Below are 27,229 nucleotides of genomic sequence, written 5' to 3' on the forward strand. Positions count from 1 at the left end.
GAGCTCTGACTGCTGCTGAGGGTATGATAGGGACTTGACGCCGCTGGGCACCAAGTCAGAGTCACGCGAGGCTGCCCAGCTGTGCCCAGCGGGCCAGCGCCAGACCCTGGCGTCCTCCATCTTCTCTCCTGAGCTCCCCCTGCTCCAGCTGCCTGAGCCACGGACCGCAGCATCACACACCCCCGCGGGGGGGGACGCCGCGCCCCATCCCCGCCCCCGGCCCCACCCCAGCCCCCGCGCGGGCGCCCTGACCCCACCGCCCGCGGGCACTGGCTGAGCTCCGAGGCGGCGCGCCGGCAGCGGGGACGCCCGGAGGGGGTCGGAGCGGCTGGGGGCGGCGGCGGCCGGGCCGGGGCTCCCCCCCCGCCCGCGCTCGCCGCCGCGGTGGTGCGTCCCGGAGGTTACCGGAAGTGGCCGCGCTCGGCGCTGCCATGTTGAGGAGCCGCCGCTGCCGCTGCCGCCGCCGCCGCCGCCGCCGCTTTGTTGTCGCCTCCTCCGGCTGAGGAGGCTCCCCGAGCGGGGGGAGTGGGGAGGAGGGGGGTCGGCCGCCGCAGCCATGGAGGCCAACTGGACCGCGTTCCTGTTCCAGGTACTGGGGGCCCCGGGGGGGCCGGGGGGCCAGGGGGGCCGGGCCGGGCTCGGGCGGGCGCTCCTCCCCTCCCGGCTCCGCTCTCCGGCCCGGCCTTAATCCCCCTTTGTTTTTCCGCCCGCCCGCTCCGGCGGAGCCGGGCCGCTGAGGTGAAAGGAGGCGGCCTCACGGGGTGCGGGGGAGAAGCAGGCCTCGGGGTGAACCCGGGGCCCCCCCAAGCACACACGCACACACACACACCCTTCCCTCCCGCCCCGAAGGGGAAGGGAGGAGGCCGGCCGCTGTCACCACCCCGCGGCCCAGAGAAAAGAGGGCGCCGGGCCGCTGGGTAGCGCGGGCCGCTCGGCCACTGCGCGCCGGACTCGGGCCGCGCGGCGCAGCCAGGGGGTCCCCGGGTCCCGCTCCGAGTCCCCATCCATTTTTCGCTCGCGCTTTCGCGTCACCTCTCTTTTTTTGTGTGCGTGTGCTTGTGTGTTGACTTTCTGACCCTCCTCCCACATCCCGCGAATAGCGGGTATCTCTGGCTTCGCCGCCACTCCCCCTTCTCGCCGCCCCCTCGGGTGGTACCCGACCGGGGGTGTTGCGAGCGTCGTTCCCTCTGCAAACTTTTCTCCGTTCCTAGTCCAAGTCCTAGCCGTGCCCTGGCAGCTGGTCCCCTCGCCTCTGTCCAGCTCTCATGCCGCCGTCCCATTGAGCTTGGGGAATCCCCGGGCCGGCGGGGCCGGGCGGGGGCGGGAGCGGGAGCGGCGGGGGCCGGGACTCCTGCAGGCCCGACCTTCTCCGGAGCGCGTCTCGCTAGTCTCGCTCGCGGCCCGCTCGAACGTTCGCTCTAGCCCTGTGGGCGACGGGAAGCGGAGAGAGAGCGCAAAGTCCGCGTGCAAAGCCCCCCGATGACTCACTCGAGGAATGTGAGGGTCTTCGCTTCTTCTTCTTTCTTTTTTTTTTTTTCCTCCAGAAACTTCACAGCTACTGTAGCGGATACTTTAGCCATCCCCATCCCCTACCACTTTAGTGCTGGACCCCTGTTAGGAACTTTTTTTTCCCCCCTGCTTCGTTTCTGTTTGCAAATGCGTTGATGAACAGCAGAGATGAGCGGTAGAGATGAGCTCACGCAGAAACTTTCAGAACCGAAGGTTAGGTCGTCTTTAAAGTGTGTCCTTCCCGCCTGCCTCTTTTGAGTTATTTTCCTAAATACTTGAGACCTTTGGAAATGCAGAATTTTCAAAAGATTATCCTCGAAACATCTGGTCCCATCCCGGCGGAGTTAATACGGGGAATTGGAGAGTTCAAAATTACCCACTGTGTAATCTGGCTTGTCGTATGTAGGCATTTTGATTTTAAGTAATTAATGAAATAAATTACTTACTAAAATGTGAAATTCTTAAGATTTTGGAACTCATGAACGTTTAACTTTATCATCTTGATCTAGTAATGATTTTATTGTCCGTTGATGAACTTGTTAATAAAGTGATGATCAACTTAAGAATGCGCTGGCAAAGAAATACAGAACTAGCTGGCATGAGGGTTGGTGCAAAGATGGCAAATGCTTTCCTTAGAAGAAGCTTACAGCTGGTCATTTTACAGTAAAGGACTGATGAGCCTTAGAAGTAGTTTAAACAGGATCAGACTGGGAATATGTAAACTTAATGGATGCTGAACAAAACAAAACAAGTTCTTTATGTAAAGAAACCCACAATTCCTCTTTGGGAAGCTACTTGAAAGATCCCATGAAATACTTTTTAAAGCTGCTTCAACTGTGTTTTTTTGTTTTTGTTTTTCCTCCTGGATAAAGCTAATGTGTCAACCTGCTAATTTTTTCCACCTGGTGAGGAAATGTGACAGCTCGTATTTGATCTTGGACATTCTGTATGTGCTGTGAAAATAGTTGGAAAAGCTGTGATTTAGAGTTGAGGACAGTGAGGAAAGAGACTTCTGGACTTTCCTATGGGAAGGCACAAATAGACACTCAGCCCCAGTCGTCAGTAGCCTTCACCGGGGAGATGGAGGACTAAACTGCTTCTTGGAGCATCCTGTGGAGTTTATATCTTTAAGCAGTTTTTTAATAACCTGCTTGCTTTCCAGATAACATGATGGAAAGTGAAAGTGTAGCTCTTAAAATATTTGATGGATGATTCTTCTAACAGGACAGTCAAGATATGACTCACCGATGCTAATTTGTTTCAGTACAAAATCTTTTACCCTCTGGCAGCGGAGATTTCATGGTTCCACATCCTACCACCTTGGGTGATGAAATAGAAATAGCATTTCTCTTGTTTTTTGCCAGTCCCAGAAAAACAAAAGCTTGGGCAGGGCCGGAGCTGTGCACTTGACTTAGAAGATGAAATTTAAACTTTGATGTGATGATGCTGGGCAAATAAAAGCTTGCTGAGAACTTACATTTGAGAAATAAATCACTTCACTGAAGGCAGGCCTCGATTATTCAACACTCTCCCTCATAGAATAAGTTGAGGGAAATTGCCCTCTTAGCCAGCTTCATGGAGATGTGCAGGCCCCTAGCCGCCTTCAGAGAGCCATCCTTGTAGTGGTTCCACAGCGTTTTACTCAAGAAACAGGGACCTGGTGTGACCCTTGTGAGCGAGCATCAGCAATGCTGTAAACATAACTTACACTGCACGAGCATCGGAACTGGTAACATGACAGTAATTTCTTTTCGTCCTTCATCCTTCCAATGGTTGTTTAGAGTTGGGAAATAGCTCAACTGTTATAAGTTTGAAGTTTGTCCAGAAGATTTGCATTCCGCAGCGTCTGATCTGTTAGCCTTTGAAATTGTATATCTTGAGCTCACTTCGGCTCTTAACTGTTTGCATTCTGTGTGGAAACTTGGGTATCTTGCTTAGCTTGAAGAAGAGTAAGATCAGAGGCCAAATTCTGTGAAGTTTCTCCTGATGTCACCTGGGTACGTAGCTCCCAAGTTACAAGAGCCACACAAATTGAATGAAAAAAATGGGCTGTAATTCAGTATGGGGCATTACATCTGGAAAGGTACCCATTAGTACTTACATTTTCTGAGTGTCATTCTAAAGCCTGAGGGTCATTTATGTCAACATTGCTGAATTCAGACCACTGCCTTTGGCTTGCACACCTCCTGCCCTTTAGGGGACATTGGCTGCAGGCCTAGCTGCTGGCCTTTTATTAGGTGATCGTATGGGACAAATGTTCTGGACCATCAGAGGAGCTCTGCCAGCCTCCTTGGGTGTGTGTGTGTGTGTGTGTGTGTGTGTGTGTGTGTGTGTGTGTGTGTTTGTGTTTTCTCTGTCTTTAATCAACTTAGCTAATCAGGTGACTACAGAGTGTGGTGGGTGAGCAAAGCTGTCTGCGGTGTCTGCGAAGGTGGGATAGGCCCTTCCTGGGATGTTATATGTTTAAAATACATGGAGCTCTTAGCACGATCCCTTTAGGATTATAAAACTCCAGCATAGGGCCTTGGGCTCACTGTCAAGTATTTCAAAAATAATGGAAGAGCTATTTCAAGAACTTTTTCCATTGTTTCCTAAAAGTTCCCAGCAGTGGTCCAGCTACAGTTTTGAAGTGGAGAAGCACATTGCATCGTAACAGCATGTATGTAATGCTTTATCAAAGCCTCTTCTGCGAGAGGATGGGCACGAATGTAGTTGCAATTTGGTTTTTCTTTTACTAGTGTTGGTAAAGGGCGCAGACTCTAGTGGAGGATTCTTGAGCTGAGAAACAACGGACAGGTGTTTTGCCACCTTCACAGATGCCTTCTCAGTTGATAAATGACAGCCTTTCTTTCAGGCAAATCTTTTAGTAGAGTTAAGTGATGACCTTTATAAGTAAAGTTAACAGGCAGCATATGTATTTCACAGAGTTATATTCCTCTCGTTGCTTAGCAGCCCCTTTCTCAATCACTAGTTTTCTTCTGAGAGAGAAGAGATCTTGGCTTCGGTGTTTTTTCTTTCCTGAGTAACAGACAGTAGATGATGGTGTTAGTCATATATAAAGTTTGCATGTTGAAGCGACCCAGGGTGTTGTTCAATACTCAGTCTGGCCTGCAGTTTTTTTTCACAAGTTATTGAAACTTGATTTCTTTATTGACAGTCAAATGAACAGTGGTTTCATCAGTTAGTATGTCCTTCATGAGCCAGGGCAGTGTATACTTTTTGAAAGTACAATTGCTGTCAGCAATGTCGATGTAAAATTGTTAGCTCAGCAGCGATTTTCAGTGCTTTGTAACTGGAGCTATTGAGGGCAGGTGGTCACTGCAGCTCTGTTGCAGAGAGCGTCTCTCAGGCTCCTGGTCTGTCTCTCCTGCTCTCTCTGGTCTGAGCATGTGGAATGGTTAAGGTCACTGTGGAGGCTCAATTTCTCAAGTGTAAATGTTTGGTTTTAGGCCCATGAAGCCTCCCATCACCAACAGCAGGCAGCGCAGAACAGCTTGCTGCCCCTCCTGAGTTCCGCTGTGGAGCCCCCTGATCAGAAACCGTTGCTTCCAATACCAATAACTCAGAAAACTCAGGCTGCACCAGAAACATTAAAAGATGCCATTGGGATTAAAAAAGAAAAACCCAAAACTTCATTTGTGTGCACTTACTGCAGTAAAGCATTCAGGGACAGCTATCACCTGAGGCGCCATCAGTCCTGCCACACAGGGATCAAGTTGGTGTCTCGGGCAAAGAAAACCCCCACCACGGTGGTTCCCCTCATCTCCACCATCGCTGGAGACAGCAGCCGAACTTCGTTGGTTTCAACTATTGCAGGCATCTTGTCAACAGTCACTACATCGTCCTCGGGCACCAACCCTAGCAGCAGTGCCAGCACCACAGCAATGCCTGTGCCCCAGTCCGTCAAGAAACCCAGTAAGCCTGTCAAGAAGAACCACGCCTGTGAGATGTGCGGGAAGGCCTTCCGGGATGTGTACCATCTCAATCGGCACAAGCTTTCCCATTCGGACGAAAAGCCCTTTGAGTGTCCTATTTGTAATCAGCGCTTCAAGAGGAAGGACCGCATGACTTACCATGTGAGGTCTCATGAAGGGGGCATCACCAAACCCTATACTTGCAGTGTTTGTGGGAAAGGCTTCTCAAGGTACCGCATTTTGCTTTGCTTTGTCATTATAGTATCGGTGAACTTGTGTTTGTGTCTGTGATCTTGGTTTATATGAGCAGGTCTGCACTATCAGAGGAGGTTGGTGATAAATATTATGTGTTTAGGTCTAAGTCTGGCTTGGTGTGATTGACAAGTGGAGACACAGCAGGCAACCTGGTTTGTCACTAAGGAGGCACTTGGGTAGCTCCAGGTCTTCCTTTGGCACATGGATTCTTATCACTCCCAGCAATCCCACCAGTTTCCAGTTCAGCTGGAGAACTGGATATAAGGATCACTGTGAAAAGCAAAGGAATTTTCCTGTTGGGATGACCTTGGATTTTTTTCCCACTCGCACCCTCCCTGTTTTTTTATGTGTGTTCTATTTCTTTTTCTTTTCTCTTTCTTCTTTTTTGGTTTTTCAAGACAGGGTTTCTCTGTGTAGCCTTGGCTGTCCTGGACTCACTTTGTAGACCAGGCTGGCCTCGAACCAGCAGAAATCCTCCTGCCTCTGCCTCCTCAAGTGCTGGGATTACAGGTATGCGCCACCGCACCCGGTTATGTGTGTGCTATTTCATTAGGGGGGAAAAGCTATTAGAGTTGGCACAGCGGCAGTTATTCCTGGTATTGGGACTAAACCTTTCAGTGTTTGTGATTGTAAAGAATCAGGAGTTAATGTGATCTGAAGAAAAATAACAGGTGAAGGGTTAAGACTTGTGTTTATGCTATGAGAGGGAGGATTGATGGCACTGAGGGTAGAAGGAGCTGTGATTCTCCAGAGTGCTCCCCTGTAGTCTGCCAAGGCGCAGGGTCACGGAAGTAGCATTCTCTCTGCATGTTACCTTACATCTTCTGTTTGAAACTCTTTTACAGGCCTGATCACCTGAGCTGTCATGTAAAACATGTGCATTCAACAGAAAGACCCTTCAAATGCCAAGTAAGAGTTAAAATGACTTATCCTTAGCATAGCACTTGATGCACGTTATCTAGAAAGTCAGAGCTGGTCAGAATCTTGTGGTCCTTGAATAGTCTTCAAGTCTTCAAGGGTTTCTCTGTGTAGCCTTGGCTGTCCTGGACTCCCTTTGTAGACCAGGCTGGCCTCGAACTCATAGAGATCCACCTGCCTCTCCCTCCCGAGTGCTGGGATTAGAGGCGTGCGCGACCACACCCAGCTAAAATTCTAGTTTTATAATATATAAGGCAGTACATTTTTATAATAAGAGATTTTTAAATTATAAGGATACTGTTTTTATGTAGCTACATTTCCCTTTTCATAAGCAATGGCATTTTTTGGTGTTAGAGGGGATTTTTATTTTTTGTAATTAAATAAATACCTGTTTTATATGTCTGTATATATATATGTATGTATATCTAAGTTTATGTATGTGTACCATATGTGCACAGCGGCCGGGGTAGGTCAGAAGAGAGCAGTAAGCTCTCCTGGGACTAGAGCCGCAGTTGGGCATGATCTACTACATGGGTCTGGGACTGAGCTTGGGTCCTTTACAAGAGCAGGCGGTGCTCTTAACTGCCGAGCTCCTTTGTCTCCAGCTCCTTTGTAACTTCTTCTTAAGATTTACTTTTTAACGTTATGTACATGAATGACTGCCTGCATGTACATATGTGCCCCGTGTGCATGCCTGGTGCCCAAGCAGGGCACAAGAGGTTGTGGGATCCCTTGGAACTGGCACTGGAGTTACAGATGCCTGTGAGCCAGCGTGTAAGTGCTGGGAACTAAGCCCGGGTCCTCTGTAAGAGCTGCCACTGTTCTTGGGGGAAATTCTTTACTGCATTTTCTCCTATCATTGGGATAACTGTTACTATTTACTAGATATTTTTGTCTGCTGTTGCCAGATTGGAAAATTTGAAAGTATATACTTAGATTAGTGATTTTATTAGACATAGTGAAGAAGTTAAGAATTTTGCTAAATCAAATGATTGTTTTAGACATTCCTGATCCTAGTTTGTTGCTGGAAGTTCTTTAGTGCTCCTGTCAGTTGTTTGCTAATGACTGATTTTATTAAGTAAATGACTTGAGTTCTAAGAAAAATCTAATTGGAGGAAGAACACAAATGCCATTGCCTGAGTACAAGCTATGCATATCAGGCTCTGTTTTGTGATAGGTATTGACCCTGCTCCATGGAGACATCAGATAGATTAACTGTCTTGTTCAGCATTATACTGTTTATTGAGTTGCAAAACTCAGTTTAAATCCAGGCTTTTGTTTTATCTTGTCCTTGCAGTGTTGAGAATTGAAGCCAGGAGACAGGTACTCTATCACTGAGTCCCACCCAGGCCTAAATCTAGGTTTAACCACGTGTGAACCTCATATCTTTTCATTACTCCGTGTTGATACGTTTTCTTGCATCTTGCATATGTTTTAGAAGCATCTAAAATTCACCAGATGTTTTAGTATGATTGTGATTCTCAGTAACACATGCAGTGAAAATTATACTAGTTCAGCCAGCTTGCTTATGTGGGTAGGGGTAATGTATAAAATATACGTACTTTAAAATGAGTTGAACAGGATAGTCTATATTTAAAAAAAGTTTTCCTCCCTCATGCAGACGTGCACTGCTGCCTTTGCCACCAAAGACAGACTACGGACACACATGGTGCGCCACGAAGGCAAGGTATCATGTAACATCTGTGGGAAGCTCTTGAGTGCAGCGTACATCACCAGCCACTTAAAGACACATGGGCAAAGCCAAAGTATCAACTGTAATACGTGTAAACAAGGCATCAGCAAAAGTAGGTGATGTTTCAGACTGTTTTTGCTTTTCATATTGATGAAAATCCAGGCTTTTTTATTTTTCTTTTCTTTTCTTTTTTCTTTCTTTCTTTTTTTCTTTTTCTTTTTTTTTTTTTTTTTTGGTTTTTCAAGACAGGATTTCTCTGTGTTAGCTGTCTTGGACTTGCTTTGTAGAACAGGCTGGTCTCAAACTCACAGCAATCTGCCTGCCTCTGCCTCCTAAGTGCTGGGATTAAAGGTGTGCGCCACCATGCCCTGCTAAGGCTTTTTTCAATATTGCAGAGCTAACGTGACTGTGCTCTCAGGACTGTATTCCCGCTCATCTTGTTTCCTCCCATCACTAGAGTAGGCAAGCAGGCGTCAGTGGAGAGAGCATGTTGTTGTGGGAACCATGTTTTCCATACATGTATGCAAACAGCATCGCTACGCTGTCCATTCATTTGCTTCTATCCCACACTTGTCTACCGCTAATTATACCCGTGGAGCAGAATTTCGTGCAAGCTATTTCAGTGTTGTTGTCATGAGGTTTGAATAAGCTCTGGTGCTCAGAATTGTCGCAGCTGAGGGTGGAGGTTCACACCTGTATTCCTAGAGCATAGGAGGGGGAAGCAGGAGGATCAGAAGTTCAAGACCAGAGTTGGCTGTAGCGTACATTTGAGGCCAGCCTGAGCACATGAGACCCCATTTCAAAATAATATAAGGGCTGGAGAGATGGCTCAGTGGTTAAGAGCACTGCCTGCTCTTCCAAAGGACCCGGGTTCAATTCCCAGCACCCACGTGATAGCTCACAACTGTCTGTAACTCCAAAATTTGACACCCACACACCAACGCACATAAATTAAAATTAAATAAAATATTTAAAAAATAATAATATAATACAATAATAATAAATTCGAGCAAAGTATGATGACATATATTTATAATCTTAGCAGTTGGGAGATAGAACCAGGAGGACCAGGAACTCAAGGCTATCATCATCAAACAGAGATAGTTTGAGTGAGACCAGCTTGGGCTACATGAGACCTTTTCTCACTGTACATACCCAGACATACACACACAAACACATGAGAGGGGATATCATAAGATTTGAAGGTCTGAATATTTGGCTTGCCTTAAGTTAAGAGTTAAAGGCAAAATATTCCAGAGACATGGATAAAATTTGATGCTTAATTTATCTAGCCTTTTATTTTAAAGATTTTCCTCACCACTAGAAGAAAGTTATTTTCACAATTCTACATCTTATTACATATGCATTTCATGCAATAGAAAGTCAGATTCTATATATAAATGATTGTGAATGGCTTAAGTAAATGGGAAATTTAATGTTTTTTATTTTGTTTTGTTTTTGTAGCCTTGACACTCTGAGATCTGTCTTCCTCTGCCTCCCAAGTACTAGTTTTAAAGTCTGTGCCACCATATTTGGCTAAGTTTAATGTATTTTAATCCCATCCACTTGTGGAGGTTCATTACCTACCATGCCATACTTTATAAAAATTAACTTTTAATGTGACTTTGTGATTAAATAAATAAATAGTTTGTTAAATATTAAACCCATGCTAACATTATCCAACTTCCTTTTTCAAAGATAATTCATTTTTAATTTAGCAAAGAATTATTTTTTTTCTTATACTAGTTTTCTCTGGTTCTGTAGTTTATTGAAAATGTATTTATTTAGTGTGTGTACATACACATGCCATAGTGCAAGTGTGGAGGTCAGAGGGAGCTTGGGGAGTCAGTTCTTTCCTTCCACTACATAAGTCTTAGGGATTGAGCTCAGGTCATCAGGCTTGGTGCTAGGTGCTTTTACTTGTTGAGCCATCTTGCTGGCCCTAGTTTCCTGATTTTTAGTGAACATATACAGATATAGTGATATAGATACAAGCAGGAAAAAAGAAGCATACAGTAAGAGCTATTAGTTAAATGACAATGGCCATAGAGGCACAAGGAGTGGAAGCACCTAGGTTTGGGTGGTGGTTATTTGTTTTGTTTCTGGAACAGGGTCTCACTGTATAGTCTTGGCTGGCCTAGAACTTGACATGTAAATCATCAGATTGGCTGAGAATTCATAGAGATCTACCTGCCTCTGCCTCCTAAGTCCTGGGATTAAGGGTGTGTGTCACCACATCTGGCTTGGGTTTTTGTTTTTGTTTTTGTTTTTGACAGAGTCTTATGCGGAGAATGGAGCCCAGGGCTTCCTGCATGTTAGCCAAGCACTGTAGCAGCTGACCTGTATCTCTAACTCCTAGCTTGCATTTGAATAGATGGCTGCACTTTTCAAGGTAAACACAATGTTTGTGGTTTGTCTTTGGAATAGCATGCATGAGTGAAGAAACCAGCAATCAGAAGCAGCAGCAGCAGCAGCAGCAGCAGCAACAGCAGCAACAACAGCAGCAGCAGCAGCAGCATGTGACAAGCTGGCCAGGGAAGCAGGTAGAGACGCTGAGACTGTGGGAAGAAGCTGTCAAAGCAAGAAAGAAAGGTAAGAAGAGGCTCCGAGTGCTGCAGGTGCAGCTCAGCAGTGTTACGTGTAGTACTCCCGGGGACAGAGCAGGAGTGCAGCAGTGTGCAGCTCAGCAGTGTTACGTGTAGTACTCCCGGGGACGGAGCGGGAGCGCAGCAGTGAAGGAGTCTGGCTCTACAATGCTGCTTACTGGACAGTGGTTTGCTATAGTCTAATTATTAGCAACAGAGCTTCCATTTAGGTTTTATTATTGGGAAAAGTCCTCAGTGCTTCTGCTTTGGTCTTTCTCTGGATTTTCTTTTTGTTACATATACAGTCAAGGCTGGAGTGCTTACAGTCCTTTTTATGCCAGCGTCCTTGTGTTATGGGCTCCTTTTTGTTGTTGTTTGTTTTGAGACAAAGTCTCTGCGTAGCCCTGGCCATCCTAGAACTCTCTTTGTAGACCACGTTGGCCTCGAAATTATAGATCTACCTGTCTCTGCCTATTATGGGTTCCTTTTTTAACTTCTAAAATATTCTCGTGGAAGAGCTATGTGTGTATAAGTTCATTTTTCATAGCTGATTTTCTGCTTTCCAGGGCTGGTCCTGCACTGGTTGTTTTGGTGCCTACTTCAGACCTTACTGTCCTGCTGTCTTCTCTTGGCTCTTGCTCTCTCCTCTAGCCTTTCGCAGGACTGGCCCTGCCTTAACACACCTGCACCTCTACTGTTGAAGACTTTGTTATAGAGGCTAAGAATGGTGACCATTGTGTAGTAATTCAAAGTCGTAGTGGGAAGGATATTTTCACTAGAGAAGGAGTAACACCTGACGTCATAGTGAAGGGTGCTTGAGGACGAGGCACGGCTCGCGTGTCTTCTGTGGACAGTGCCAAAAGTCTGATCCTCTAGAGTGAAGAGAAGAGTGGAGGGGAGGCAGGGAGGCGGCATGAGGCAGAAACGCCTTCCTTCAGCAGAGCGTGAGCAGAACCTTAGCTGTGGCACCATCACCCAGGGAGTAGGAAGCGAGCGGCCTTCTCGCACTCACTCCTACTCGGCGCACGCTTGCGTTGCCTGTTGCCTCTCAGTTGGCTTTGCACAGTAAGACTTGCTTGCTTAGCTCACCTTCTGACCTTCGTTACACAAGATGCACTTGTGCTCCCATCTGAGGCCAGGCTCGTTCTCTGTTAGTGAACAGCATATTTTGGGAGAGAGGAGACTGATATTGAAAACCTAAACTTGAATAAAAATGTCACTTTCTTTTGTTTGTTTGCTTTTGCTTTTTAGAGACAGGGACTTACTGTGAAGCCCTAGCTGGCGTGGAGCTCCCCATATAGACCAGGCTGGCCTCACACCCAGAGGTCCACACCTATCCAGAAGTGCCCTTTAAATATTAGACCTGAATAAATTTTAAATTCCCAAACCTGGATGAAAATCAGATAATCAATGAGGAAGCTTTTTCACTTTGTAGATTTCCCAGGTTCCATTTCAGTTTCTCTATTGAACATCCCAGCAATCTATTTAGGAAAAAAAAAAAGCCTCCCTAGATAGTTTCCATCACCAGTCTTATTTGGCAGCTCCTAGTATGTAGTGTGATGCATACCAGATAAGGTCACACCGATCACAGAAACTCTACTTACTGAGCTGAGGTGCTTTGACCCCTCTGTGGACCCTGTGTGCACCTCCAGCTGCTATCTGAATGGGTGTCACAGGTCTCCTTATCAAATGGTAGATGGTGCTGGATTTTCTTGAAGGGAGCAGGATAGAGTGGTGTGTCATCTTCCAGATATCTTTTATTGTAAATTAAGATTTATTAGCTATGTATACATTATGTATGAGTATTTTGCCTGAATGTATGTCTGTGTACCATGTGCATGCCTAGTGCCAGCAGAAGCCAGAATAGGGCTTCAGAGCCCCTGGACCTGGAGAGACATACTGTTCCGAGCCATTGAGCCCAGGCCATCTGCAAGAGTAACATGTGATCTTAACCGCTGAGCCAGTTCTCTAGCCCCAGTGATCTTTCAAAGAGCTGTTCTGGCATTGCTGGATACCGAGGACTGGGGTTGGCCAACATGCCGCAGGGTTTCCTTGCCTTAGTTAGTCCCACTTGGTGTTCTCAGTGGTGTGTGTGATGTGTCCAGTTAGATGGTGCTGGGCATGAAGTAGATGATACATCATCAGCAGTTGAAAGAAGAGGAGGTGGGGGTGAGATGGAAAGAGGAACACAGTACTGAGTAGCACTTTTCTCTTTACGTAAAAATCCTTATAAGTCAGGTGTGGCAGCAAAAGCCTGTAATCCCAGCACTGGGGAGGCAGAGGCAGGCAGAGGATCTCTGAGTTTGAGGCCAGCCTGGTCTACATAGCTAGTTCCAGGCCAGCGAGGACCACATAAATAAGACCCTGTCTCAAAAAGAAAAGAAACATTATAAACTACAACATTATGTAGCTTAGTTTTCCTCTGACTCAGACAGACAATGAAATAGTGTTTGTCATTCTTTACCCATTTAAAAACCTCAACAGAGTGTGGCTCCACACCTTTACCATGCTGTGTTCATGAGTACACACCTCTCTGCTAGGTTCAGCAGAGCTCTGTCTAGCCAGGTTCCCTCCCACTGGCCTGCCGCCTGGTTACTTCCCAGGAAAGGCTGTTGAACTCAGGGGAACTGCATGAAGGTAGTGAGGACACTTAACCCTACTTAGAATCTCTGCTCCTCAGAGTGCCTTGCAGAAGTTAACTGATCTCAGCATCTCTGTGAGGTAGGTAAGTAAATGTGAACTGAAAGAAAAAGTTAGGGGCTTACAGAGTGAGTCCAGGACAGCCAGGGCTGTTACACAGAGACACCTTGTCTCGAAAAAACAAAAAAACAAATCAACCAAACAAACAAAGTTCAGGGCTGAGCAAGTTGCCCAAGTCCTCCCAGGCAGCAGAGAAGAGATTGACACTGTGGGGTATGCTGTGCTCGGCGCTGTGCTCGGCGCTGTGCTCGGCGCTGTGCTCGGCGCTGTGCTCGGCGCTGTGCTCGGCGCTGTGCTCGGCGCTGTGCTCAGAAGGTCCTTTCGTTATATTTGATCACTTGCTAGAAACTGTAATTTGATTATTACGTGTTCTTTTTAATTAAGAGAAATTAATTCAGGAGCTGAATTTTGCTCACAGTTTTAAGAGTCTAAAGTCCCCTTTGTCTTCTCATTTTAGAAGCTGCCAACCTGTGCCAAACCTCCACGGCCGCTACGACACCTGTGACTCTCACAACTCCATTCAATATAACGTCCTCTGTGTCGTCTGGGACTATGTCAAACCCAGTCACAGTGGCAGCTGCAATGAGCATGAGAAGTCCAGTAAACGTTTCAAGTGCAGTTAATATAACCAGCCCGATGAACATAGGGCATCCCGTAACCATAACCAGTCCATTGTCCATGACCTCGCCTCTAACACTCACCACCCCAGTCAACCTCCCCACCCCTGTGACCGCCCCAGTGAACATAGCACACCCTGTCACCATCACATCTCCAATGAACCTGCCCACGCCTATGACATTAGCTGCTCCTCTCAATATAGCAATGAGGCCTGTAGAAAGCATGCCTTTTTTGCCCCAAGCTTTGCCTACATCACCACCTTGGTAAACAGTATTATAAAGTCAAAATATGGGTTAAAGTAAATATTTACCAGCAACTTACTTTTAGTTGATTAAAGCAAAAAGCAGACTATGAAATTGGTTTATTACGTTAGTTAGTAAGAGTGTAGTAGCATTTTGCTCCAATTTGGCTGGGGTTCAGAGTAGGGAGTGCGTGTAACTTACTGCTGGACCACTTTAGTTTAACCAGAAACCCCCTCTACCTGACAGCATTGCTTAAACAGGATCATAGCTGGCAAGGTGAGATGCCAGAAATAAAGCCAATCATAAAACACATTTCAAAATGAAAAAAAAAAGCATTATTTGTTTTTCATTATTATTGTTTTTAATACAATAAAATCATTTTATTGTAAACACTAGCAGTTTTCCCCTCTATACAAGGTGGATGGTTTTAACCTGAGGTTCTAGACCCACAGACTGAGAGCTAGTGTAGAATTGTCTGTGTTTTTCTGTTGGTATGAGTAAATAGATGCATTGTCATAATAAAATGCATTTCAGAGAATATGCATTTTACCTTTGGGAATATGTTAATTTCAGGCAGCATTCCCTATGGGAAAGGTGATACCAGCTCTGATATGCAAAGCATATGATAATTTATCATTCTAACTTCAACATATAATAGGGATTGTGACCTGATATTTGGAGATGTAAATATTGCTCAGCATATTAATCCTGATGGAATATAGCATTGTAGTTGACTTTTTTAAAAAAAGAAAAAAAACCTTAAAAAAAAGAACCAAACAAATTGTGTTTTGATGAGAAAAAGCTGCCACTGGCTGAGGAGAAGTCAGGTGTGCACACAGCAGGCTCCTAACAGGCCAAAGCGGCCCTGTTTGGGAGCAAAAGAACTTTGGAACAGTTGAAATCTATTGCTTTAAATTGGAAGACATTGGAGGCACTGGGATGTGATATGCCCCTCTCTCTCCCAATCAACGTCTGTTGGTGTTACAGCAGGCACAGATGTGTTAGATGCTCACTAGAGTTTATGTCTTATATTAAATTGTATACAGTTTTTATTCTAACCACTAACTAGGTAGTATGCCCCTTCAGAACAAGCAGAGTGTATCTTCCCCCCTCTCCTTCTGTTTAATCAAGTATTGTGCAGATTTGTTCAACTTTGTAAATATGGACATCACTTTTTTTTTTTCCTTTAAAAAACAAAACACTTGTATCCGCTTTCTGGAGTTTTCAGGGATGCAGCTGTCTGCATGCTCCATGGAAACCCTGCAATGATTGTGCACGTTGAGACATGTGCTTTTGTTTCTTAGCAGGATGTTTTATCCCTGTACATACAGTAGAAACCAAAAGCTAGGGAAACAGATAATACTCTCTACGCCATCATGCCGCACTTCATGCTTTCAAAGCATTGTGTTAAAGAAAGAAGAGTTCATTCAAACCAAGATGCTGTCTTTTTCTTTTTCTTTTCTTTTTTTTTTTTTTTTAAAACATTGCAATGTGTTTGGGGTCTTTTTTATTTTTAATCTTGCAGTTAAGAGAAATGGAAATGAGTTTTTGTTAGCCCTGCAGAATGCATGCAGGACTGTCACACCAGATGACTTCCGTTTATACCCCACTGTGTCAATACAAACATCAAAACACCTTGCATCTGAGGCAGACTTACACATCAGGGACAGGTATCTGTGTGTCATTATACAAAACAGTTCTAGGGGGATGAACTACAGAGTAAGAAAAAATTAAAATAAATAGCACCTAGTGTAAAATAATTTTATAAATGATCTTTTGTACTTTAGGACATTAAATTGTACAACTTTTGTATATATAAAGCTTAGGAACTTTCTGTTTAGCAGGAAGGCAACACATTCCTACACTTTTAATGTATATGTTTGTTATAATGTCCATGTAAACATGCCCTATGTTTGTGCCTTTTAATTAGTTTGTCTCAATAAACAAAATGTAGAGAAAAATATGTAGCTATGACTTTGTTACAGCAGTTCTTATCCACAGCTGAAAAATGGTTTGTTTTTAATATGTAGATCATTATGTGTGAGCTACTGGAAGGGCTCATGTGAGGAAGGACTAGGAATGGCACTGCTGAGACCTGGGTGACAGTGGTCACATGTGGAGGAAACCCTCATTTCCTGGCATGTGCTCTGCCTGCTGGGCCCGGTCATCTCTGTTGTGCTGGCAGCCATGGTCCTTCATGGTTCAGACAGCCCAGGCTTCCTCCACAGTGGCCAAGGGGCAGTCCTCAAAGTGGAAAGGAAGGTGTAGGCCCTTCCCCCAGGCTACAACGCGGTCAGAAGATCCGGAAAGTATCAGTTCTTACAGGGGAAAAAGAAAAGATATATACTAAAAATGATTGTTTTGTCAATTCATTGTAAACAGCAGTGAGAATTCATTGTATGACTTCAGCTAAAATGCTATTTTGTATGCAGCATACTTTATTCACTTAAGAAGCTTGTCTGCAATAATAAAGCCACGGTGTGTCTTCTTTGGGGAGGGAGAGAGCTGACGGCAGGATTGGGGTGAGGGTAGGCCACTGCAAAGGGGGCACAGACAGGTTGTGTGGCGAAATCCTCCTGTGTCTTGGAACTGAAACCGAGTCGTGATGCTGAGGAACCGACTCAACCACGTGCTGAAGGCACCGGCGGCCACCACTCTACAGAAAGGCAGAGTATGTTTTCCCTCCTGGTTGTAACCTAGTGGAGAGCTTTCCCTTTATCAGATTGGCAGCTAAACAGTTGTATTAGATAATCCTCAAATCTGACATCCAGCCTGTTATGCTTGCTCTAGGGCTCGCTGCTTGGCCTGCACTTACCTTTTACTGTGTATTCATTTCCCTCCTGAGGTGTGCTCCTAAATGAAAGTTTCTATGTACACGGATGATGATTTTACCTGTCAATACCAGCACTGTATTACTAACATGCAAAATACTGCAGATTTATTTTGACAAATTAAAGTTAACCAGTCACAACTGTTATGATGGATTGCTCAATGCCGCAGAAGCTCCCTCAGTTCACTGTGAGGGAGGGCAGAGACAAGACTGAAGTGCTGTTTCCTCCCCAGGTGTGTGCACTCTGTGTTACGGGGCTGGGAAGGGAGGGCTGGTTGGTACCGTGGTGCCACAGAGAAGGGCGGGTGAAACGGCACCAGACTACAGAAGGGTAATGCCCCCATGCTGCACAGCTCCCCCAAGACTCACCATAAGCCAGGCCAGGGTATAGGCACTGTCATGCGATGCCTCCAGGGAGGTGGTTAAGGTAGATGTGACAAGTATCCAAATGACAATCTCACTAAGTAGCAAGTGGCAGTTCCGACACTTCATTCAATGGAAAAGTTTTGAGTGCCTCTAGATTTCCCGTGATAGTTATGTTAGTGTCTTTATTGATTCTGGATGCGACTAGAGGAATCATGTTCCTGGTGATGTTTTTGTCTTGGGAATAAGGGAAGTTTTATTTCGCCGAGTCGCTAGCTGATCAAGCCCCATGTGTCTTACTTCTGTTCTTCATGGGTCCTGCAGTTTGGTCCTCAGGAGAAACCTGAGTTCAGGATATCCCGGGGTAGAGGTTTTCACTTTATTATTCTCAAGGACTACTGGACAGAAGGTCTGGTCAGTCCTTGGGCTGGCCCAGCGTCCTGTCCACTTCTACCCTTTGCACCCATGTGGCTCTGTAAATCTCACCACCTCTGGCCTAGCCCTGGTAGGTAGCGAGTTTGTGAAGCAGAGCCCCTCGGGCTGAGTGTTGACTGAACTTTGGCAAATCCAGCCTAGTTTCTCTTAGTGAGCACCTTTGAGCACCTATTGCTGTTCCAGAGGACCCAAGTCTGATTCCTAGCACCCTGGAAGCTCACAACTGTTTTTAACTCCAACTCTAGGGGATCCAACACCTCAGGCCTCTGGGAGCACTTGTACCCATGTGCATGCATGAGCGCACGCACACAAACACACACACACACACAAACACACACGTACACACAATTAAAAAATAATTAAATTTAAAATTACCTTTTAAAAAGAGACTAGTGCCGCTCGTAACAGGTAGAGGTCTTCCTAGCTCAACATACTCAGGATAGTCCCCTAGAGACGTGCGTAGAGCCTGTCTTCCAGGCGCTTCCAGATCTTGTGTAGATGACAGTACTAATTATAGACCTAGTTCAGTTTTGATCTAAGTGAACATAAAATGCTTAGCACAAGGCCTGATACACAGTCTGGGACCTCAAAGATTCATTTTATGGATATGGGTGTTTTGCCTGCATACATGTGTGTACATGTGTGTGCCTATGTCCCTCACTACTGACCCTCTGGAACTAGGGTCACAGGCAGTGGATGGGCACTATGTGGGTTCAGTGGAGGAGCAGCCAGAGCTCTTAGCTGCTGAGCCATCTCTCCAGCACCTAGAACTTCAGATTCAATACTTCAGATTCAATGCACCCTATCTTCACCTAGTCCTCTTGCCTTGCTTTTGTTTGGGCTGTACTGGACACTGAAGCACAAATGTACTGAGCAAGTGCTCTGCTCTGAGTCAAACCTCCAGCCCTTTCTTTTCCTGTCTCCTATGTCAGTATCAATATAGGTCAGGCTGTCATCCAGCCTCGTCCCAGGCTTGAGAAAAAGTGATGGAAAACACCTTAGAGAGCTACCAGTTGGAGATTAGCTTGGGATGTGGTAGGAGGGCTTCATGCTAGAATCCTAAAAGAGCTAAGAGGTCAGGAGACAGGCTATGTGCCTGTGGGTATGGTATGTCTTCCTTGGGGAGACATTCCTTCTCCCCCGCAACCCCCCCCCTAGTTTTGTCATATCTGCTGGAAGTACTGGGGTACAGCTTGTTTGAGCAACCTCACCCTCTAGTACACCAATCTCCTTTTTCCCTCCTAAGAAGAAACGGAGTGGCCTCCACCTGTACAGGTAGGACAAAGAGGAGAGGCCTCATAGCCTTCTAGAATAGTGGTTCTCAACACGTGAGTCACGACCCCTTCAGCAACCCTCTATCTCCAAAAATATTTACATTATGATTTATGACAGTAGCAAAATTGAGTTACGACGTAGGAACGATAATCTATGGGGGGGGGGGGTTGTCACCACAACACGAGGAACTGTCACTGCATTAAGAAGGTTGAAAACCACTGTTTAGACCCTCTTCCTCTTGAGGCAGTCACACCCTCCTAGGATGTCCTAGGTACATTGTGTAAGGCAAATGCGGGCGTTGCTATGGCTGCAGCAGTCCATGGTTAGCGTTCTCTGCCTGCACTTTGGGTTTAATCTACTTTGCAGGGCCGCTTCCAGGCCTCTTTCTCCCTAGAACTGTACGCCAGGGCTGTGGGGGGAGGGGCACCAGGCCAACAAACAACTCTTTGGAGGGCCAGTCCCGCCCAGCCTAGTGCATCGCTGAGCTGGGATTGGCTGAGGTATCCTGGGCCCTGATTGGTTGGGTTGGTCTCTTGCTCATTCACAGATTGCGGCAGTAGATTGTACGTGGAAAAGCGACTTCGCTTCTACTCTTGGCGCGGTCGGTGCTTTGTACTCATTCCACGTAGACAGGCAAAATTCAGTTCCGTGGTTTTCCCAAATTCGGTGCTGGCTCCTCTAAAGGCGGCTGGTTGGGTCTGATTATGTGTCGTACATACAAATCCTCTGAGAGCAAGCGAGGGAACGAGCCTGTGGGAAGGCGGGGAGGAACACGTTTTGCAGCCCAGACAAGAGCAGGGTTTGTCTAGGAAGGTCGACGGCTGCTGGGCTAGCCTTTCACCCCTTTTGCGCGCACCAGCCCTTTGTGTCATCTGTGCGTCACGTCACACCTCCTTGCCTTTGACCATACGGCGCCTGCCGCGTGCTGGGAATGCTGCTTCTTCCCATTGAGCTATTTTTAAAATGTGGCTAAAAGCTCCCTTGGAATTCACTCCTTACCCCAGAGCCCAGAGCCAAAGGTTACTGCAGAGTTTATGCAGGGAAAACTCAAAGTAAATATTTTTTTAAAAAATAGTATAACGGGGGTTGCGTGTTTTCAAATTTACAGTAAACACCTATATGCCTTTTACCCAGCTTTGCAGAATTCACATTCTTTCTCATGCTAAGTCACTGAGGATTTTTTTTTTTAGTTTTTTTTTTTTTCTTTGCTTTGCTGCTTTTTACGTAGCAGGCCTGGCCTGGTATAGAACTTGCACTGTAAATGCCCCTGGCCTTGAATGACATATATCCCCCTGTTTTTGCCTTCTGGGTGCTGGGATTAAAGGCATGAACCAGCACAGTGGGCTCTTTTTCTAACTTTTGTTTGTTCGCTTATTGTTATTTTTCTGGACTTTCTGGCGTTCATGCATCATAGCTGGGACCTGTAAAGACCTCTATGCTTCCAAACACCACAGCCCAGCCATTAACTTTACTTATTCATATGATCCTTTCATTTAATCGGTCACTCATATTCCAACTTTTTTTTCTGTGATTGTTAATTCTATCATCAACCTGATTGTATTAATAAACAGGGTATGCATGAAGCACACCTTTGGGTTCTATGAGATAGTTTTCAGAGGATGAGTCTCTGAATGTGGGTGACGTCATCCTATGAATTGGGGACCTCACCTGAATAAAGGGGGGAAGGAGAAAGCCATATGAGCCCTACCATTGCTCCTTCTCCGTTTTGTTGGTCTGTAGGCAGGTGACCATGATGGATTGTATGCCTGTGAACTGTGAGCCAAAACAAAGCCTTGCCCGCAGCTGCTTTTTGCAGCTTATTTAGTCACAGAAAAGACATAAATAATTAATATATCTTATTTACTCCAACACATTACATATTATATAGCTGACATCTTAAAAGATAGAGACTCCAGACCTACACGGGGCTAGAGTGATGGCTCAGTGGTTTAGAACACTGGCTGCTCTTCCAGAGGACCTGGGTTCAATTCCCAGGACCCACATGGCAGCTCATAAGCACCTGTACCTTCAGTTCCAGGAGATTCAATGCCTTCCTCTGATGTTAGTTGGGCATCGGGCATGTGCATGCTGCATAGACATACATGCAGACCCAAGACCAATATGCATGAATATTTTTTAAAGATACAGACCCCTTCCTTATTTTTAATTTAATTTAATTTTACTTGAAAGCGTCTCGTTTTGTGTTTGCTTGACATTTTCTCATGATATTTCTCACTGTTACCTGGAATACTACATGGGCAATGTCCCCAGGGTATCACATCTGAAAGCACAAGATGTCCCTGTGAACCACAGAGATGACATTAATTCTGATAGAATGTTGCCTCTCTCTCTCTCTCTCTCTCTCTCTCTCTCTCTCTCTCTCTCTCTCTCTCTCTCTCTCTCCCCATAACTAATAAGCAATGAGAGAGAGTCGATAGGACTATTCACAAAACTCCTACCCTTCATCAGGACTTTACTCTGGATTCACATGAATCAGTTTGATTCAGCCTTTACCATAATGGCCAAGGGCATCTCTGCACAGAAAGTGAGGAAGAGACTGTGGTAGTGCATGTGCTGTAATCCCAACACTTGGGAGGTGGAGGCACTCAGAGGAAAACACTAATCCAGGCTCAACACATAAATGAATCCGTGCTCTCTCTCCTTTCAGTCTCGGCTCCTCCAGGCGGACTCCAGTCCATCCCCAAAGGACCAGGCACAGGTATGTGATGTCCCTCCTAGCTAGGAGACTTGACCTGCACCATAGACAAGAGGAGCAGGCCCTGCAAGCTGCATGTGGGGCTGCCGAGGGGCTGGTCCCCAGGACCCCAGTCCCACCATCTCCTTAGGTCCCAAAAAGCTTAGCTCTGACTCAGGGAGGCGAGGGTCTCTTTCTCCCTTCCCTCTCCTCTCTCCCCTTCCTTCCTTTCTCTCTCCCATCTCTGCAGTCTTGCTATACAACCTTAGCTTACCTGACACTTGCTATGTTACCCAGACTGGCCTCAAACGCCCAGTAATTCTTCGGCCACAGATGGAGTTACAGTTGTGAGCCATTACACCCACCTCTGTTTTGTCTTAGGAAGAATTGCCTGGTGAGGGAGGCCTCTGCAGATACTCACTGCTTTGGAACTATATCAGACAACCTAAGTGAGGCTCTTCCACAGATTTTTTTCCCCATCCCCAACTGGGGCTCAAGGGCCAATGAGGCAGCAGCACGAAGATAGAATGGGATGCACCTGTTTCCCTCTAAGAAGGGAGAATTTTTTTCTCCAGAGAGTCATAGTACCTGTTACACCTGTTCCAAGTCTCATCCACACAGCCCACTCTCACTCAGTCTCTCTCTCTCTCTCTCTCTCTCTCTCTCTCTCTCTCTCTCTCTGTTCTCATGTACCTCAGGCTGGCTTCAAATTCTCCATGGAGTCAAGGATCACCTCGACTCTTAGAACAATAAAAAAGACAATAAGCAAAACAGGCATTCCTTGTTGAATATGAAACTAGTGAGGAATAAACTACACAGCCTGACCACCCATGACTTTGCCAAAAAGCAGCAACTGAGTTAATGTCTCTGTGCCCAGCTCCCTTATCATCTGTGAAACTGGGATGACGGTGGTACCTACTTCTGGGTCCCTGAGCAGTGAGTGACCATGTGACTGCCAGCACAAACGCTTTGAATGCTTGCTATCATTGTTGTTATCACAAGAAGTGCAGTGAAGCGCTGGGCTCTGGGGACAGGGATGCGTCAGTGTCTTGCTGTAGGATTTCAGACGGTTTAGTTGATCTCGCTGTATCCCAGTTCCCTCATCTGTAACTCCCGACAGGGTTTGTTTTGGTTTTTTTTCTGAAGATGAACTAACATATGCCAAAGTACTTAAAACAGAGCGACACACATCAAGACTAACAAGATGCCTAAAACTGACCTCTGACCTCCACATACATGCTGTGCACACATACATGCAGGTGCTCGATCATACAAACACACATGCGCATACCCAATAAATAAATGTAATCTTAAAAGTTAAAAAAAAAAAAAAAACAAGAAAGAAGATGAAAGGTTATCCTCCACTAGTCCTTTGTCCAAACTATTGAGATGGAAATATCCTCTTTGCCATTTTAGAGATTACAAAAACAGAGCCAGGGCTGGAGAGATGGCTCAGTGGCTAAGAGCACTGGCTGCTCTTCCAGAGGACCCGGGTTCAATTCCCAGCACCCACATGGCAGCTCAAAACTGTCTGTAACTCCAGCTCTAGGAGACCTGATGCCCTCATATAGGCATACACGAAGGCAAAATGCCAATGCACATGAAATAAAAACAAACGAGCCAGTTAAAATATTTAAATAAAGAAGAAAGAAAGGAAGAAAAGGCGGTTAAGTCACCCAGCAAGGAGGTGGTACTGAGGAGAGCCCCCTGACCATCACTTTATCATGACATCATACTCTGTGGGGACAAGCCAGGCAGAACCTTCCCCACCCAGAGGACCAGCAAACTCTTCTCTGGAACCTGTAAATTACCCATAGCAAACACTTGCCTCCAGAGTGCACACTTACTTGTAACCAATTGCTCCCTGTCCTCTCTCCTCTATGCTTTTACTCAAGTTTTGCACAAGATGGAAACACTCTCATGCCCACTTAGTCATTTTTGTCTCTCAAGGCTCAGCTGTATGTTAGTGCCTCTAAGGTGCCTTCCTTGGACAGAGCTAACCACTTCCTCCCCGTGCTTGCCACTGCCCCCCCCCGCCCCCACCCCAGATATGCATGTCACATGTCAATAAGTGGCATATACTTTGTGCTATTAGTTACCAGTTACTTCACATCTGCCCTCGCCTTAGACTTAGTTGCCATGTCAGGGAGGAGGTGCTATGTGGTTTTCATCTTTAGGGTTTCAGTGTGGGCATATGAGAGGAAGACAAAAGTGGTCACGCGCCTATGTTAAACAGAATAAGGGATGTGGCCCATTTGCTGTGGTACTTGGCAAGTATGCACGAGGCCCTGGGTTCTGGTGTGATGGTGCATACCTATAATTCCTACAGTGAGGATGCTGAAGCAGGAAGATCATAAGTTCAAGGCTGGGGCTGGAGAGATGGCTCAGCGGTTAAGAGCACTGGCTATTTGTTCTTCCAGAGGACCTAGGTTCAATTCCCAGCACCCACATGGCAGTTCACAACTGTCTGTAACTCCAGTTTCAGGGGATCCAACACTCTCAGTCAGACTTACATGCAGGCAAAATAACCAACACACATTAAAGCAAATAAACCATTAACAACAGAAAAATAAGTTCAAGATCACTCGACTACGTATTTAAAAAGTAAAAACACAATTATAGAGAAAAAATTATTTATGTTTATCCTCCCTTAGTGGTGATTTTTGTTGTTGTTTGACTCTAAAATCGTAATAATGATTTATTAAAAATGTATGTTCAAGGCCAGGCATGGTGACATACCTTTAATCCCAGCACTCAGGAGGCAGAGGCAGGTGGATTTCTGTGAGTTGGAGGCCATCCTGGTTCCAGACCAGTCAGACCTGCATAGTGAGACCCTAGTGCAAAACAAACAAACAAACAAAAAACCTATAAGTATGTTAAAGCCAGGTATAGTGACACGCACCTGTAACCCCAGGACCTGGGAAACTGAGGCATGAAGATGGTTGTGACTTGCTAGTCTTATCTCCTCTTCCTCCTCCTCCTTCTCCTCCTCCTCCCATTTCTTTTGGTTTTTTAAGACAGGGCTTCTCTGTGTAGCACTGTCTGTCCTAGACTCACTTTGTAGACCAGGCTGGCCTTGAACTCATGGAGATCCCACAGCCTCTACCTCCCGAGTGCTGGGATTACAGGCGTGCGCTACTGTCACCGGCATAATCTTGTCTTCTTTGTCTACAATTAACTAGGGAAATGAGTGGACCATCTTGGAGTGACTCTTTAGCAACATTCTTTCTCCAAACACTAACTAGATTAGAATGTTCTAGACATTAAACACACTCTGAAACCGATTTTCATGGTTACATGGGATTCCTCGTCTATGCCCAATCACCCCCAGGCTTTACTCAGAACCAGCTAGACAGCTTGTGTACAGGAAGGGAGCCCGGGGGCTTAGATCTGTTGCCCCTCAATACAGAAGCACAGCCAGGTGTGGTGGCGCACGCCTTTGACCTCAGCACTCAGGAGGCAAAGGCAGGTGGATTGCTGTGAATTTGAGGCCAGCCTGGTCTACAAAGCGGAGTCCAGGATAGTCAAGACTACACAGAAAGACCCTGTCTCGGGGAAAAAAAAAGAAGTTATTCCTCAGCCAGGCATGGTATCACATGCCTTTAGTCCTAGCATTCAGGAGGCAGAGGCAATCAAACTCTGTGAGTTCAAGACCAATCAAGGCTACCTAATGATATCTGCCTAAAAAAAAAAAAGAAAGAAAAAAAGCTGGCTATGGTAGCATATGCCTTTAATCTCAGTACTCAGGAGGCAGAGGCAGGTGGATTTTTAAATTCAAGGTCAGCCTAGTCTACAGAGTGAGTTCCAGGACAGCCAGGGTTACACAGAGAAAATCTTGTCTCAACAACAACAGCACAACAACAAAAAGCCAAAGAAAGAAAGAAGGAAGGAAGGAAGGAAAGAAGACCAAAAAACAAATCAACCTGCAACAGAGAGAGAAAAAGAAACAGACAGAAAGACAGACAGACAGACAGAAAGACAAAAGGAAGACAGAGATGTTGGTCCTGGTGCAGGAGAGATGATTCAGTGGTTAAGAGTTAATATGGCTCTTGCAGAGGACCTGAGTTTGGTGTCTAGCACCCACACCAGTCAGCTCATTACTGCCTGTAACTCCAGCTCCAGGGGTGTCCAGTGCCTGTGGACTCTAGGCATCAGCGCTCATGTGCATATACTCACAGACAAGCATAATTAAAAATAATAATAAAAAAATACTTTAAAAATACTTTTAAAAAAGTTGATCCTACCTGGGCGGTGGTGGCACTCACTTTTAATCCCAGCACTCAGGAGGCAGAGGCAGGCAGATCTCTGTGAGTTCAAGGCCAACCTGGTCTACAGAGTGAGTTTCAGGACAGCTAAAGCTTCACAAAGAGACCCTGTCTTTAAAAGAAAAAAGAAAAAAGAAAAAGTCCTAGAGAGATGGCTCAGAGGTTAAGAGCGCTGAATGCTCTTCCAAAGGGCCTGTGTTCAATTCCCAGCAACCACATGATGGCTCACAACCATCTATGAGCTTTGATAACCTCTTCTGGTGTACATGCAGGCATAACACTGTATACATAACAAATAAATAAATAATCTTTTTTTAAAAAGTTGGTTCTTAGGCAAATAGTCACTCTCTCTTGGGGACTTAGCAGGCCAGTGGTCGGGACGTTACAGAGACACCCCTGCTTTCCAGGAACTCTGTAGAAAACAGCTACACTGTGGACAGGAGGAATGTGTCACACAGAGGGAGATGGCGAAGCTCTTGGGGTACTTCTCAGGCGTTAGACTAGCATCTTCCCATTATCCACTTAGCTATTTTCCCCTAAAAGGGATAGTGTTGTCCCCTTCCCCCTTTTTAGATACTGCTTCTGTGATTCAAATCGTCAAGTGATGCTTGGCATTGAAGGTGCTTGACATGTCTCCTTTAGTCTCTCCATTAAATCAGCCACGCTGTAGAAGGATATGGGATTATCCAAGTGACCGAGTGATTCCACCCCCAACCCCCCAACCCCCCCCCCCACACCCCACCCCCTGTCCTGCAACAGGCCTAGTTAATGTCTTTGGTGGTGCAAGGAGGAGTGGATTTCACGGTGGTGGGGATAACACGGTCTCTTCCAAAGCCAGGACCGCTTGCTCTTGTGCCTTAGCATCAGCCCTGAGATAGAGTAATCCTAAAGAAAAGCATCCTGTCTTCCCTGGAGCCCAGCTTTAGGGCAAT

The 27,229-nt window shown here is 45.8% G+C and overlaps 1 protein-coding gene and 1 long non-coding RNA gene across 4 annotated transcripts in view; one reads left to right on the plus strand and one right to left on the minus strand.

Moving 5' to 3' along the window:
- Positions 1-27,229, minus strand: part of LOC311579218 — a 160,342-nt gene that overhangs the window by 94,980 nt on the left and 38,133 nt on the right. The window lies entirely within an intron of this gene.
- VEZF1 (vascular endothelial zinc finger 1) lies at positions 7-17,409 on the plus strand. 3 transcript variants are annotated; one of them, XM_084751342.1, is made up of 6 exons: positions 7-589; positions 4,959-5,653; positions 6,524-6,587; positions 8,200-8,401; positions 10,717-10,881; positions 14,032-17,409. In XM_084751342.1, the coding sequence occupies exons 1-6, from the start codon at positions 557-559 to the stop codon at positions 14,457-14,459; spliced, it is 1,587 nt and encodes a 528-aa protein (XP_084607468.1). In that variant the 5' UTR covers positions 7-556; the 3' UTR covers positions 14,460-17,409. The 3 variants fall into 3 exon arrangements, with proteins under 3 accessions (XP_084607468.1, XP_084607469.1, XP_084607470.1); XM_084751343.1 differs by having other exon boundaries at positions 13-589; positions 8,218-8,401; XM_084751344.1 differs by lacking the exon at positions 7-589 and adding an exon at positions 1,372-1,928 and having other exon boundaries at positions 8,218-8,401.

The sequence above is a fragment of the Acomys minous genome (genome assembly GCF_964271855.1).
Source record: "Acomys minous genome assembly, chromosome: 12".
NCBI classification, from domain to species: Eukaryota; Metazoa; Chordata; class Mammalia; order Rodentia; family Muridae; genus Acomys; species Acomys minous.